Below are 15,400 nucleotides of genomic sequence, written 5' to 3'. Positions count from 1 at the left end.
AAATCATAAGATATTTATATATATTTTCAGATGGAATTTCATTCATTCATTCTCACTGTGCAATATAATTTTCCACTTGTGCAATTTTGTTAATAGTCTGTTTATTGTCAATACTGTATATACCGCTCCTATTTTTATACTTCCTTCTATTTAAATGGTTCATATTTTGTTACACTTTGTTTAGCTCTTTTTTTTACTGTGTTAGCTGATGCATCTTGTTTTTTGCACTATCCCCTTTGCTGCTGTACACTGCACATTTCCCCACTGCAGGACTAATAAAGGAATATCTTATCTTATCTTATAAAGAAATTTACATTACAATATGGCATCATACAGAACAGTCCACAACTACAAGGGAACAGACATGCCTGGAAATTGGCATACATTGCATAAGAGTGTGGATGAGGAGAGAAAAAGAAACCCCAAAACAAACAAAAAAACAAACAAGTAAAAACAGAAACAAAAGTAGTGTGAATAGTTCTAATAGTGCTATAGGGGTTCTCTGTAAGGTTAAGGTCCTCAACTAACATTGAGAGCTTCATAGCTTTCTTTTTCTTCATATGTTTCAGAGATGAAAAGTCACAGCTCCTTATGAAAAACATAGAAATTTGGTCTTGATTTCAGGAATCTATTTTTATGTATAAAAAAACTTTCCAAGAATGATTATGGAATTGATTTCCCAGGCCATGTAACGGGATCTTTCACAATCCTACCAAATATAACATTTTCCTTTTGTTAGATTAAAAAAAAATTACAAATTTAGTGGACAACAAAAACAAAAGAAATGATAATAGACTTCAGGAGAGCCAGGCGGGTGGAGCACTCTACCCTCTGCGTACGTGGAGAGGAGGTAGAGAGGGTGGACTGTTTCACGTACCTCGGAGTCCACATTTCATCAGACCTCACCTGGTCCAAAAACATCTCTCATCAGGTGGGGAAGGCCCAGCAGAGACTCTACTTCCTCAGGAAGCTGAAGCAGGCTCACCTTCCTCAACACCTGCTGATCAATTTCTATCGGGCAACCATTGAGAGCCTCCTGACCTACTGCTGCACTGTGTGGTTTGCTAGCTGCACAGTGGAGAACAGGAGGGACCTGCAGCGGGTGGTGAGGATGGCAGAAAAGGTGATTGGGACCACATTACCCCCCCTCAGTGATCTATACGCTGGCCGGCTCTGTAAGAAAGCCAGCTGTATCTCCAAAGACCCCACCCACCCTGGACATGTACTTTTTGCTCCCCTTCCCTCTGGTAGGAGATACAGGACAATTAAAACACACACCAACAGACTACGAAACAGCTTTTACCCACAGGCTGTCAAGTGTGTAGAACCCCCAAAGGCTGAGGACACTAGCTGCTGAACCATAATCATGGCACCTGCACTTTATGATGATCCACTTATTATTTATTTGTGTACTTTGTGACTGAATGTTTCTATGGTTGCTTTTAATGTTTGTTTTTACTGCAAAGAGTTGCTAAACTGCTTTTCGTTGTTTTCAATGACAATGACAATAAAGTCTCTATTCTATTCTATTCTAGCTAGTGCTAGTTAGCAAAGACATTTATTTTTTATTTTTTTGTATTATTGAAGAAAATTCATTTACAAACATTAAGTAATATAAACTCTATACTTCTAACATACAAGGCACAATTGGATAGGAAAGATAACTTAAATCATAAAAAATTATATAATAACAAAAATAAAAGAGGGGGTAGAAAATAATTAAAGGAACTGAACAGAGAAATGCATAAATGCATAAATAAACCAACCAATAATGCAAATCATCCCAGAAAGCATTAGCAAAAAATACATTCATAAAAAAAAAAACACCAGTTAAGCCCCGCCCCCACCCTATCGCGTCATGAGCTGAAATATCCGGAAGTAGAAGAGAACTTGTCAACAAGGAAAGGCCGCTGACATGGTAACGGACGGCTTCCTGTCTTCTTCTGCTTTATTTCATCATTTAATTGTGTTTTTACCTCTTCTAACCTACATGTTGAGATGTATTTGTGTACGTAAGCCCTCCGTGTCGTGCTCGGTAACATTTGATTGTGGTGTCGCCGCTTATAAAACGCGTTTTAAACGGAAAGACAGAAAGAGAGGATGTTAGCATTAGCTTAGCTGTTAGCTTAGCTGTTAGCATTAGCCAGGAAGCTAACAGCTAAGCTATTAAAAGCTCTTGTGACTTCCTCCTCTTCCTCCTTCTCCTCTTCAAAACCGAAACTATCTCATCTCATGACGTTTATCTAAACTTGTAGGAAATTAAATGAGGTATTAATGGATTAAAACACGAGATCCTAATAGTTTTAAGTTACTGGGAATAACAGAAAGACTTTGAAACTGTTTGTGTGGCGTCGTTGTTGAGAAGATTATGGGAAGGAAGTCTGTGTGTATGTGAGTAAACACGGTGTTCAAGAGCAAAGTAAGGTCAGTTTGAAGAGGCCCTGCTAACCCATGTGTTGTATTTCTGTCAGGATTTATAACAGTAATGGATTTTATGGATGTTTTAAAAAAAAAAAAAATGTTATACTTTTTTCAAGGCTGTTTTTTTATATATGCAATCCACTGTTAGTAATTACAATAGTCTATAAAGCAACGTTTAAGTAGATGAGCTTACAGACAAACCCATCAAGTACACTTAGAGAAAACAACCTCAACATTCAAAACCGAAACAAAACCAAGAAAACGAATAACAATAATAATAATGACAAAAGGGAAGAAAAGAGTTAAAAAAACAAAACAACAAACAAAAAAAACACAAAATAATAAAAAAATACGAGAGTAATAATAAATTAAATCAACAAATAAGTTAATAGAAAATAAAAACGAGGGGAGGGGAAGGGGCATTTATACTGTATGTATAAATGCTTACTTTTTGGGGCCAAAGCCATTTTGCCCTTGAGTAAAATATCTCCTCTCAATCAGTCACATTTTGTATTTATCAATCTGATAAATATATATCTTTAAAATGTTTAAAGCAGGAGCATTTGAGCAGTGTCAATCATTCTGTTTTGCTCCTTCAAATACCTTGCACATGTTTTAATTTTTATATTATAAATATTATTATTTTTTATATTATTATATTATTTATTTATTTTTATTGTTATATAAAAACCTAACCAAACTGTGGAAAACAATCCAATAAAAACAATGAAATACATACAAAAAACAATAAAGAAAAAATGTATCTAAACATATGAAAAGATAATTAGACATCATGAAATAAATGTGATGATAATTTCCTTTTAAAATGTTCTAAGGATAACGAGCACTTGATAACATGTATTTTGGTGTTCCATATTTGTACACCACGATATCTGAGGGAGTCCTGGCAATGTTTTGTAAAAAGGCAGGTGAAGATAATTAACCTGTCTAGTATTATGTGAATGAATTTGAGAATTAGATTTAAAGAAGTTGCTAAACGATGATGGTAAAGAAGGCAAGAACATATATCTATATATAAACGCACATATCTGTTGAATATTTATGTCATAAACTGAAAGAATGTTCAGTTGAATTTGCACATCGGTATACTACTGCAATTAATTTTTTATTTAAAAACAAAAAACTGCAACAAATTTGCACACTTTGCTAATGTATATAGTATGTTATTCTATGTTTATATTTGTTATATTTGTTATGTTAGTTGTAGTACTCTGGTATACTTATAGTGTATTCTAATATATTCTTTACATTATGTATTCTATATATATTTATCTCTAGTGTTGCAGTTTACAAAATGCATTAGCAGTCAAGGGAATTTATTTGAAAAATATAAGAAATACTGATATTATTCAATAAAATATGTATAGTTCTTACATTGAGGTCTTATTATTGAAATTGGCAAACTAACTAACATAATTTTCATTTTCTGTTATTTTTCTTTTCTGTTACTAATTGTTTGGGCTACAAATCTAAATGAAAATATTAATAATTGCCTGTCACAAGTTTCCTCAATTCAAGTTTACTTTTTCATTACTTACTTTGTACGACCAATGGTTCAAAACCCAAAGATATTTAGTTTAGTATCATAGAAGACCAATAAACCAGCAAAAAAAATCATCAAATTTGACAAGCATTTTTCTTTGGAAAAAATTACATAAATCATTCATTTATTATCATAATTGTTGACAATAGGTTTCCTCATGATTAGTTAATTGACTAAATCTTTCAGCCCTTATTATAACTATTAAATTAACTGTTAAAATGTATGTGTTAGCTGGCTTATTTGTTGCCAGAGTAGTAGAGTAATAACATTATGAGGCTGTTTTATGGCTGACAACCAGATTTAATACACCTCTCATTCATCTTCTGTTCTTTCATTTTACAGATGAAGTCTTCCTGAACAAACCTCCCAAAATGGCGCTTCTCTGACATTTTTTTTTACCCTTTTAAAGTCTTCAGTTTTTATATAATTTCCAACATTTTAGAGGAGAAGCATTGCCACAATGACAGTCACTTACAGCCGCTGGGCCCTCCTAGTTTTCACCATAACAGGTGAGTGAATACACACTCATTAGTGTGTTTGACTGCGTATCTATCTTTAAATGTAGGTAGTGTCAGTCATACATCATTTACAATCTGTCAGCCGTGGCGATAAAACACCTGCCCAACTCGTTCTGTTTGTGCTTATTTCATCTGCAGCATGCAGCCGCTTTGAGCCTGCCCTCTGCTCCGGTAAGGAAACAAACTAGTCAACACTTAATCTCATGTTGTGACTGTGGATGTCATAGAAAGGGTTTTTCAATGTCACATTCTGGTTACATACTTTTCTCTAACCTACAATAAGCAGAACATATTTAACGGTACTTTCACTTGCTTTATGGTTTTTGTGCCACGCTACTTCCCCAATTTTTCAACTGTAGGTGATAACATTAAAGGGATAGTTCATGTGTTTTGAAGTGGTATGAGGTACTTATCCGTAGTCAGTGTATAACCTACAGTAGATGACAGTCGGCAGGAGTTACTGCAGGAAAGCAAAGGAATGTACTGCTGTGGACGGGGCCGGCAGCAAAACGTATTTTAGCCACCTAAAAGAAAGGCCCACTTAAAACAATCAATATACACATGCTATATTTAGAATATTTTCACCGCTTTACCTTGCCGTCAGACAATACTTTACGACAGGGAACTGAAGCCGTTGTATCCATTTATGCTCTCGCAAAAGCCACCAGACTCCAATGGAAAAAAACCTGTAATTTTACCTTGCAGTACACGGGGGTTGCTGGTCTACCGCTGCCTTGATCCGTTAGTTTATGCTATTGTGTGACTTTGGTGAATCTAAGAAAATTCACACAATAAAAAAAACGAACTTATCAAGGCAGCTGTAGACCAGCAACTCCCGTGTTCTGTGAGGTAAAATTAATTAATGTTTTTTCAATGGAGTCTGGTAGCTGGTAGTTCCCCGTCAGAAACATAGACTATATAGCTGTCTCACGGCAAGGTAAAGCAGTGAAAATATTCTAAATATAGCATACACTTAAACTCATATTGATTTCTTTAGGTGAGCCTTTCTTTAGGTGGCTAAAATAAGTTTTGCTGCCGGCCCCGTCCACAGCAGTACATTGCTTTGCTCCCGTGCGGTAACTCCTGTCTGCTTCTCCAAACTCTGGCCGTGCCAAACGTCATCAACTGTAGGTAATACACTGACTATGGATAAGTACCTCATACAACCCCACTTCAAAGCACCTGAACTATCCCTTTAAGCTAAATTGGTGTAATGAAATTAAGGTTTAAGCAAAAATAGTCAGGCTGCTGACATCTTCTTCAACACCTCACTGGCTTAACACCATATAGCAACACTTTAAGCTTCAAAAATAGGAACTATTTCGGCTTCTTAACCTTTTCTCCTTTGTCTTGCTGTCTCTCAGCACGCTGTGGGCATGCCCTCCAAGTCTTAGACAGTAAAGTGGGAGAGATAAGGAGTTCTGCTTACCACAGCTGGTCCTACCGCTTCGGCGCTACCTATGACTGCTGGATCATCAAGGGTTCGGAAGGAGAACCCATCGTTCTCAGGTAAAGGCTCTGAGAGAACTGGAAGTACCAGATACAATTATTTGCTGTAAATCCGATGCCGTATGGGATGATAACACACTGAATTCCATGTAAATATAAATGAGATGTGCTGTACAAAATATTGAATGTCTTAACTACATAAAGTAAATATTGGGGACCCTGTGTGGTGAGGATGTAATGTTATGAATGGTCTAGGAAGGGGAAAAACCAACTGAGAAACTGTTTATGGATAAAATAATCAGACAAAAAGGCTAATCCAGCATATTAAAAACCTGACAGATGAATAACCTGATCACATTGATGCCAAAATCATATAAACATCCACTATTGCCATAAAGCTGCCCTGCTCAATGATTTGCAGCATTGCCCTTAATGTCCTAATACACTTAAAGATATTACACCCTTGTCTCAAAAGTGCTGTCTCATCTCTTTGTATTTTTTATATAAGTGAGATTGTGCGTTCACTGATTTTTACTCTAAATCCTTTCTCAGCTTTTCCCAGTTTTCAGCGCGGTGCAGGAAAGAATGGGTGTCGATAAAATCATCAGCTGGCGGTGAGCCGCTTGTACTTTGCGGCTCCAAGTTGCCGCAACCAATGGAGTTCCCCGGGGGAAATATTACAGTGATGCACCACTTCCTCCCACATCTGTTCCCTGTGTCGTCTTTTCTGTTGAGCTACGCCAGAGGTATGCTTTTTTATCTTCTAAAATATCTTTTGTTTAAACATACGTAAAGTCCCTGCACCATCAATCAAGGTGTATCACGTAGAAGTGGTGGAATGTAACTAAGTACATTTACTCAAGTACTGTACTTAAGTGCAGTATTTCTACTTTTACTTAAGTAAAGTATCTGAGTACTTCTTCCACCACTGTCATGTAGTAATATATCAGCTTTTGGAAATAACTATATCAGTATTAAATGTGGCTTTGCATTTTTGCTGCAAGTTCCAGTTCTTCAGGTCAAAATCAAATCTTAATTCCTCTCTTTATATCTTTTATCCCTACACATCCAGACTCTGGTGAATGCCCAGACACATCCTTTGAGTGCCTCGGCGGCCGCTGCCTTCCTCTCTCTTGGCGCTGTAACGGCCAGGTGGAGTGTCTCGGTGAAGGTGCGGGCCTCGGCACCGATGAACAGGGCTGTGGTTTTGAAGCGGAGACCCCAGAACCCCCAAAGTACGGCAGCACACAGGCAGAAGAGGCCAAAGCAGAGGCGTACACAGAGAAGAACCGCGATAGGGACTCTGAGAGATATATTTCGGATTCTGACTCTGATCTGTGGGCGCTGCTGAAGGAGAGGGAGGAGGAGGAGGCCCGGGTGGATCAAGAGCAGCCTCACACTCACAGGGAGCCCGTTGTGACGCCCACTCCCATCGAGTGGCCCTGCGGAGGGCTCCTCCAGACCTTCTACGGGACCTTCTCCCCTCCAGCTATCCGGGGCCCAGCGCTCTTCTGTGTCTGGACTCTGGACCCGCAGGACTCGAGGCCACTGAGACTGGACCTGCAGCAGCTGGTGCTGGGACCTGGGGACAGACTCACCGTGTACAACAGAGAGCAAGGCAAAGGAGACATTATTAAAATTGTGAGTAAATGTATCCAAACATTTATTAGAGCTTACATAATCACTCTTTTTAAACACTAGAGCTTTTGATAACATGATGATCCTTTCCTACAGATCACCAGCGCCTCCAATTACAAATCAGTCCAAGTTGAATCCCATACTGGCCTGCTGTCCATGACGTATGAGACTCTTCCCGGCTCGGAGGGGAGCGGCTTCAACGCCACCTTCCACGTCGGGACCTACTGCCCCCCTTGGGAGGGCCGGTGTGGTGGAGCAGCAGGAGGATGCTTTACCCAGGAGCAACGTTGCGACGGGAAATGGGACTGTTCCGAGACGGGGAAGGACGAGGAGGGGTGCAGGGGCTGCAGTGTGAACCAGTTCGCCTGCGGAGTGGCGGGGCAGAGGACGGTGGCATCCGGTCACTTTGCTGGCAGACCGGTGTGCTACCCAGTCACAGAGAGATGCAACTACCAGCTGTACTGTGCTGACGGCAGCGACGAGAGGGACTGCACCGTGTGTCAGCCGGGTACCTTTCATTGTGACAGCGACAGGTTAGTATGTATGACTGAAAACCGGTTTATCTCTCTGGCTCGGAGAGGACGGTTGTCTCATTTTTGTTCTTTTTTTTACCTTGGGAACAACCGTTGACAAAACAATCTCACCTCAAGCTCCATTTAGAAGCTTCTCATCCATTTTGGCTTTAAAGTTGATGTTTGAGGCTTATTTTCAGTCTCTCTTCATGGTCCATTTAGTAGCTGTTCAGTTACTATTGTTTTGTTTTTATATAGATTGTTTTGTCAAATGAGCAAAATGGTTTGTGTCTTTCCTGCAAGGTTAAAATAGTTTTGAATTTTCAATTAGAGTTTGTCATTTTAGTTCAGATTTTTTATTTAGTTTTAGTTTTCAGAGTGTGTTTGCTAATTGTAGTTAAGTTTCAGTTTTTCAGAAAAGCTTAGTTTTAGTTTTTATATATTTAGTTTTAGTTTGCTTTTGTTAGGGCCAGGTATAATGTCTCAGAAGTATGTAGCTACATATGCATGCAAAATACATGGTTGGAGAATTGTAGGAATGTTAAATGTTTAATCGTCGTGCTACTTTAGTGTCTGATGTGAAGCAATTGCGTCATAGCGCCGGCTATTGGAAGGAGAAATCCGTTCAATCATCTGTGGTTCAATGACAGAAATTCATGCCGTCTCATTTTTTTTGGTAGTGATATATTATAAGCTAAAAAACTAAAACAGAAATGAATTTACTTTAATTTTTATTTAATATATATTTTTTTTTTTTTACCAGGCAATATTGTTTCACTATAGTTTTTCTTAAAGGATATAGTTTTTATTTATTAAAAATATTTTTTTACTGCTTATTTTCATTTTAGTTTCAGTTTATTAAAACTGCTTCCCTGTAGTCAGGTGAGCCAAGTATCAGTGCTAGGTGTGTCTTGGTTATAGCGCAACTGTGTGAGTCAGAGGGTGTGTGCAGAAATGTGACCATCTAATTGTTTCTTTTGAAGTATGTGACCTAAACTCTGTGTATTTTGTGGGTGTGTTTTACAGTTGAAATGATCTTGGGGTGTAATGATTTAAAATAATCTGCAATTTAACATGTATTTAGTCATGTTAAATTTTCCAAAGATGAGCACTGAGATAGGGCTGCAACTAATGATTATTTTCATTATCGAGTAATCTGCCAATTATTTTCTAGATTAATCGATTAATTGTTTGGTCTATAAAATGTCAGAAAATAGTGAAAAATGTCCATCCCAGTTCCTCAAAGTCCAAGGTGATGTCTTTTGTCAGTCCAAAACTCAAAGATACTCAGTTCAATATGATATAAAACCGAGAAAAGCAGGAAATCTCCATATTTGAGAGGCTGAAAACAGCATTTTCTGTCATTTTTGCATTAAAAAATAACTTTAACAATTAATTGATTATCAGAATAGGTGGACGATTATTTTTCTGTCGACTAATGGTTGCAGCTCTACACTGAGAATGTGACTTGTGTTTCCATTTCTGGTGTATTGTTGGATAAATATATAACTGCAAACGCAGGAACTTTAATCTGACCAATTTAGAGCACCTATAACGCAAAAATCAGAAATTTACGAAATTAAAAAACTATTAAAAACACATTTTCAGCTCAATAGCCACATCACTGCATTCGTAAACAGTATTTAAATCTAATATATTGGATTCAACATCTTTCAACTCTTTAGCTTATAAATGATTCATACATAACATCTTTTCACACAGACTCATACACTGTTACAGTGTGTAATCATGTGCCATAAGGCTGGTTTACAAGTGATTTTATTGTAATGCTTCATACCGCACGCCCCAAGATGCAACTTCATGTGAAACTGAGTCTCTGGCTTGAGTTATTCCTGGAAAGTCTAACGCACAAATGGCCCATTGTCCCATCTGCAGGTGTGTGTTTGAGAGCTGGCGCTGCGACGGCCAGGTGGACTGCAAGGACGGAACAGACGAGCTCAACTGCACCGTCATCCTGCCCCGCAAGGTCATCACCGCGGCAACAGTGGGCAGCCTGGTCTGCGGGCTTCTGCTGGTTATCGCCATGGGCTGCACCTGTAAACTGTACTCGCTCAGGACCAGGGAGTACAGGTAACTCTCTATAGCACCACTTCTACTGTATCATATCATATATGTAATCAAAGCATGTTTGCTTTCCAGACACTAGCTTTATTTTCCAATATCTTTTTGCTCCCTTGAAGCAGCATAGTAGGGATTTCTTGTGTCTTGGAGTGATAGAGTGGTGCTAATAATCTGACACAGTGAGTCACGAGTTTTGTTTTCTTACTACGAGCTTCAGTTGTTGCCAGCACTACCAGACAACACCTCTCAAACACACAGCAGAATGTCTCACAACACAGCCAGTACACTTCATGATAAGAGAAACAAGAACTAACAAGTGGTTGTTGTAAACAGTCAGCCTCCCACATGCAATTTGTCTCAGCCAGAGTGGGTTATGTCATGTGTACTCCTCTAAAAACTAAACTTGCTAAACTATAATATGACAAAGACAATGTGCGGTGGGAGATGTCGGTGGTAATGTACTGTAAAAGATATACTGTGACTGTATTCTATCTATGCATCTGTCAAGTGCTTCACAACGAAAACCAAAATTGCAACATGCTTGTGAATGCATCCTAATGTGTCTGTTTGTGTCTGGCAGCTTATTTGCACCAATCAGCCGGCAGGAAGCGGAGCTGATCCAGCAGCAGGCTCCTCCCTCCTACGGTCAGCTGATTGCCCAGGGCATCATCCCCCCAGTGGAGGACTTCCCCACAGAAAACCCCAATGAGGTGAGACAAAAGAGCACCACAAGAACCAGAAACTGCCTGCAGGGATGCACAGTGGTGAAAGTGTTTTTACTGCTATGTAATGATCAATAAGTCCATGGTCATGTCAGCTGATTCTTGTACTTTTAGAGCTCTTGATGTGTTCAAGACTAGAGCAACCTGTTAAGAGCAACCTGTTAAGTGCAACAGCTTGCAACATTTTGGGATTTGTTTTTTATTTCAGGATGCCAAGAGAGAGATTTAAGCACCTTTCCCAATGGACAAAAAACCCACTAACATCTGGCTTTTGCCTTCAATGGGAAAGGTTACAATCAGCATTTATTCCTGAGACAAATGACTCCGTAGTAGTCACGGGTATTTATCGGAAACTTGAGACTCGGGTGGACTCGCTAATTTTCGCCCCTTTTCCAGTGCAATGCTTTGTGACGTGTGTTGAAGTGAATATATAACAAATAAAATCAACAGGGATTTGGACAATTATTAAAATGTATGAATGTACAAATCTTACAATTTGATGTTCTTCTCAAAGCCACCAGACTCCAGTCAGACAACAGTAATTTGACCTTGCTGATTGTCATAAAACACACTTCATTCAAACTCGACAGAAACAAAATAAAACTCATTAAAACCATCTTTGTTAGTCTTTCCACTGTTCCATGAATCACCAACTCTGGTTTAAGAGTTTGAAAGAGACTGAATGAGTGACAAAAAATAAAAAAAGAAGTAAACACCGTGACATTTTTACTGTTTACTAACCCTGCTTCCGCTGCGTCTGTGACGTCGAAGGTGACTCGCCAGGAAAAAAAACAGAAAGGCCAGTGCAATATTTTTAGCCGGTTTTCCCATGTTTAAGAACCGTCATGCGCTCCACTTTAAAAGCCGTATTAATCCCCAGCAGGCTGTGGGCTGAAGTAGGAAGAGTTACCATGCAGGTTCACACTGAGGTGCTTTATTATTAGTTGGTGAGGACAGTTGAGGTAGTGGAGGCAGAGGGATTAACTGTATGAAACAAAGCCCGCTCTGTTCTGATGGGATTTGGCCTACTACCTACTCGTTCTCTAAACTTGGATCTGAGTCTTGTGAATACTACGTTAGATTTTTAAAATGTAATACCACTTTAGGATTTGTAGAAGGTGTTGTAACTGATTTGATCTCCATTTCTTTACATCTTCCTCCTCGTCAGACCTCGTCTCTTTCTCTGAGGGGAATTCTCCAGCTCCTCCGTCAAGACGCCGCCAACTCCCCACACCGCAGACGCAGGCCCCGATTCGTCCGCCGGGCTGTTCGGCGCATGAGGAGGTGGGGCCTAATCCCCAGACCTCCATCCAGGTCGAGTCAGGCGTCAAGCTCCGGCCAGCAGCCGTCGGATGCCACTTCTTCTGGACAGGAACCGGCTCTCTCCACTCCCACCAGCTCCTCGTCGGCCGTGGAGGCGGTCAACCAGCCGGTGCCTCAGAAACTTGGCTTGTTGGCTCAGTCAGAGCAGCAGCAGCAGCAGGAAGCACCGACTCCTCTACTGCCGCTGCCACTCCCGTCTGTCGCTTCCCTGCCTCCGCCTCCGTACGCTCCCCCAGCTCCAAGCCCGGTCACTCCCCACACTCCTCCTGTCGCCGTCCCCCCGAGCAGCCCCTCTCTGGCCTCCATCTTCCACACACTGGGCCTGAGCATCTCCCTCTTTAGAGCCTCGCCCTCCTCCTCCAACTCCATGCGCCTCTCCGCCTCCCCGTCTTTCTCCTGCTCCTCCTCCTCGTCCTCCTCAGATGACGAGGTGCTGCTTATCCCCCTGTCTGAAGACACCACTTCAGAGGATGACGTGCCCATGCTTACCTGAATGACACCCACTCAGTACTCCCCACACACCTCCTTTATCTCCTTCACTCACAACAGTCTTTCCACAGTTGTTTGAACTTAAGCACAGGAGTGGCCCACAGCGAGACTCACCCGCACTGTGCAAGTCTGGTGCCTTTTTGAAATTGCTTTGAGTTGTTGACTTATGGAATCAAGTATTTGACTTTTTTTTTTATTTTTATTTTTTATTATTATTAAAAGACCTCCTTGAGAAAATATAATTTTTAGACGAAAAGCATGGCTGCCGTATTTTTTGACAGCAAGTGTAGGTGAGTATTGGATGTGCACTTACTTAACGCTAGGCTGCACACTGAAGGTAAACTTTTGCACAGAAGAATCTTCCCTATCCAGAAACTGAGGCAGGCTACTGTCAGATTGAATGATTAGAGTTTTTAGATGACATGATGGAAAACATTGTGTTTGTATGACTGCAACTGTGTGAATGCATTTGCATTTCTAGTCTTACATTGACAGTGGAGTATGTTTGTCTCCACATACTTCTGCCACTTGCATCTCATGTTATATCACAGATAATTCTAAAAAGAAAAAAATCCCCTATTTAAGTGCCTTTTTGAGGAGTTTCCTGTAGATGGTTCCTGAGATTCACATTGCACACCAAAACACACGGAGGCACATGTTTTCTCCTTAGACTGTATATAAAGATGGACGACACGTCTCCACTTCCTCCCGCTGTACAGAGTTGAAGCCAAAATATCCTGGATACGGGAGCTGCTATCTTGACGTCATTTGGATCAGAGCCTGATCGGGCGTGGTATCGGGGTCAAAAATCGTGGAAAAAATGGATTTGACATGTACTTTGACTTTTTAGTTTGGCCCACTGACATGGAGGAGGCGGGATTTATGACCCAATACTGCAGCCAGCCACCAGGGCAAAGAGTATAGAAGCAAAGAGGCCAGACTCTTTGACAATAGCCGCTGGATGGCGCTGCGGTAGCGCTGCTGCCCTTTTGGACTGAAAACGCCAGTGAATCCATTGCCATGGATTTACTGTATAAAGTGACGTCTATAAATCAGAGGATAATTTTTTTTCGAGGCACCTAAATAACCCTCATTTAAATCATTATGTCCTAAAAGTTGTAAAATTCACTAATAGCTGAATCCAGAGTTGTTTTCCTCAGCGTAATAAACGTGCATCAGACCCACGGGACTGCACCGTCCTGCACGCTCGTATGACATATCCGGTTCTGCCAGCTTCCTGCTAGCTGTATGCGGCTGTCATAATGGATATATTGGCTGTAATTCATCAGTTTTGTTATCTTATAATACACCCATGGGCTGTATGCTGTAAGCCTGTACCGTGGTGGATGTATTAACGTCTCTCTGGCTATCATCCAGTAGCTAGTAGTGCTAGTAGCATGACATAAACAGAATTTAATGTAGTTGTATGCTATTTACTAACACGCAGGGTAAAAGCACAGAGCGCAACCTCTTATACATCCATGGTCTGTGGTCTATCGGACATTTATTTTGGATCCCTAACATGAAAAAGTTTGAGATTGCTCTCAAAATCCTAAATTCCATTTATGTCCATCGCTCACTTTATGCTCCTCTGGGAAGCGGCCGGGCAAAAACGTTTAATCAATAAATAAGTAAGTAAATAGTTATAATAGTATGCATATTTATACCATTTTTATTGTTCAACAGAGGCCGTTTTTGTTAGGGACATTAAAATTATGACAATAGAGTAGGAATGATATAGTTTCACTTTCGTACCGCACTTTGTAGGCGGACGTTTTACTGGCGTCCGGTTGTCGCTTTCAGTCCAAAATAGCGGAGGCTCTGCTGCTGTGTGCCGACATTGCAAAGGAACGAACAATTGACTTTCACTTCTTAGCAATACACTTACTTAGAGCAGGGGGCGACCGAGACGTTTTGGCTTCACTTTTGGGGAGCTGTCATGTGGTCCATCTTTGTATACCGTCTATGGTTTTTTTCACATCATAACACGCATCGACACATCAGTGGCTTTATTATAACGTGAAAAGAAATGCATGTACTCTGCAAGCTGGCAATAACTCTTTGGGACCCCGATTTTAGTGCACACACTGATTGCAACATGTTTTGAGTACACACACACACACACACATACACGTCGTGTACCCTTCCCAAGTGAATGTATGTAATCTACAAAAGCAAATGTGTCAAAAGACAATCTCTTTGGTGCCTGATTTTAGGATGTGTGTGTCTAGTGTGCACGGGAAGATGAAACGCCCTAAAGGGGCCCTGAATTCACAAACCTCAACTTGAACCTGCAACCCTTGAGGGGAATCGACCTGTCACATTTTGACACAAAAGACTCGTGGTGTGCCATTTGTATTATTGTACATTTTATGGTGTTTTTATTTCAGCAAGTTACATTGTAACTAGTTATTTTGTTTTTTTTCCTCTTAAGTTGTTCTGTTTTTGCTTTGTTGAATGTATTTGGGTCGATGCGGAGTAGTCGGAAGTTTAAAATCTGCAATGTAATGAGGTAAATAAGAGAGAAAGTGATTTTATGGTTTTATTAGGGTCAACTTCACTGTATATAGGTAAAAATGTGGCTGAGATTAAACAATTTGCACTTTTAAGTGTTGGGTATTGTGTTTGTATGTGTGTTGGGGGTTAGGTGGGTGAAAACCTAACACCTCTGTGACAAGAGTT

The 15,400-nt window shown here is 40.2% G+C and overlaps 1 protein-coding gene across 3 annotated transcripts; it reads left to right on the top strand.

Annotated features, from left to right (window-relative positions):
* Nucleotides 1–1,863: 1,863 nt before the first annotated feature.
* On the top strand, nt 1,864–15,327 carry lrp10 (low density lipoprotein receptor-related protein 10). 3 transcript variants are annotated; one of them, XR_012592533.1, is made up of 11 exons: nt 1,864–1,918; nt 4,328–4,494; nt 4,642–4,674; nt 5,868–6,012; nt 6,505–6,698; nt 7,025–7,593; nt 7,687–8,123; nt 9,999–10,193; nt 10,765–10,894; nt 12,075–13,431; nt 13,695–15,327. XR_012592533.1 is itself a non-coding variant. In XM_074624380.1 (10 exons), the coding sequence occupies exons 2-10, from the start codon at nt 4,446–4,448 to the stop codon at nt 12,720–12,722; spliced, it is 2,400 nt and encodes a 799-aa protein (XP_074480481.1). In that variant the 5' UTR covers nt 1,864–1,918; nt 4,328–4,445; the 3' UTR covers nt 12,723–15,327. The 3 variants fall into 3 exon arrangements, 1 of the variants encoding a protein (XP_074480481.1); XR_012592532.1 differs by having other exon boundaries at nt 12,075–13,438; XM_074624380.1 differs by having other exon boundaries at nt 12,075–15,327.
* Nucleotides 15,328–15,400: the final 73 nt, after the last annotated feature.

The sequence above is a fragment of the Sebastes fasciatus genome, chromosome 22 (genome assembly GCF_043250625.1).
Source record: "Sebastes fasciatus isolate fSebFas1 chromosome 22, fSebFas1.pri, whole genome shotgun sequence".
Taxonomy (NCBI): domain Eukaryota; kingdom Metazoa; phylum Chordata; class Actinopteri; order Perciformes; family Sebastidae; genus Sebastes; species Sebastes fasciatus.
Note: the sequence above shows the minus strand (reverse complement) of the source record. Positions and strands in the feature narration are given on the sequence as shown.

Coding starts and splice junctions, on each gene's coding strand:
- lrp10 (XM_074624380.1), top strand. CDS start 4,446: ATGACAGTCACTTACAGCCGCTGGGCCCTCCTAGTTTTCACCATAACA. Junction 7,594..7,686: donor AAGGAGACATTATTAAAATT/GTGAGTAAATGT, acceptor CCTTTCCTACAG/ATCACCAGCGCCTCCAATTA. Junction 10,194..10,764: donor CTCAGGACCAGGGAGTACAG/GTAACTCTCTAT, acceptor TGTGTCTGGCAG/CTTATTTGCACCAATCAGCC.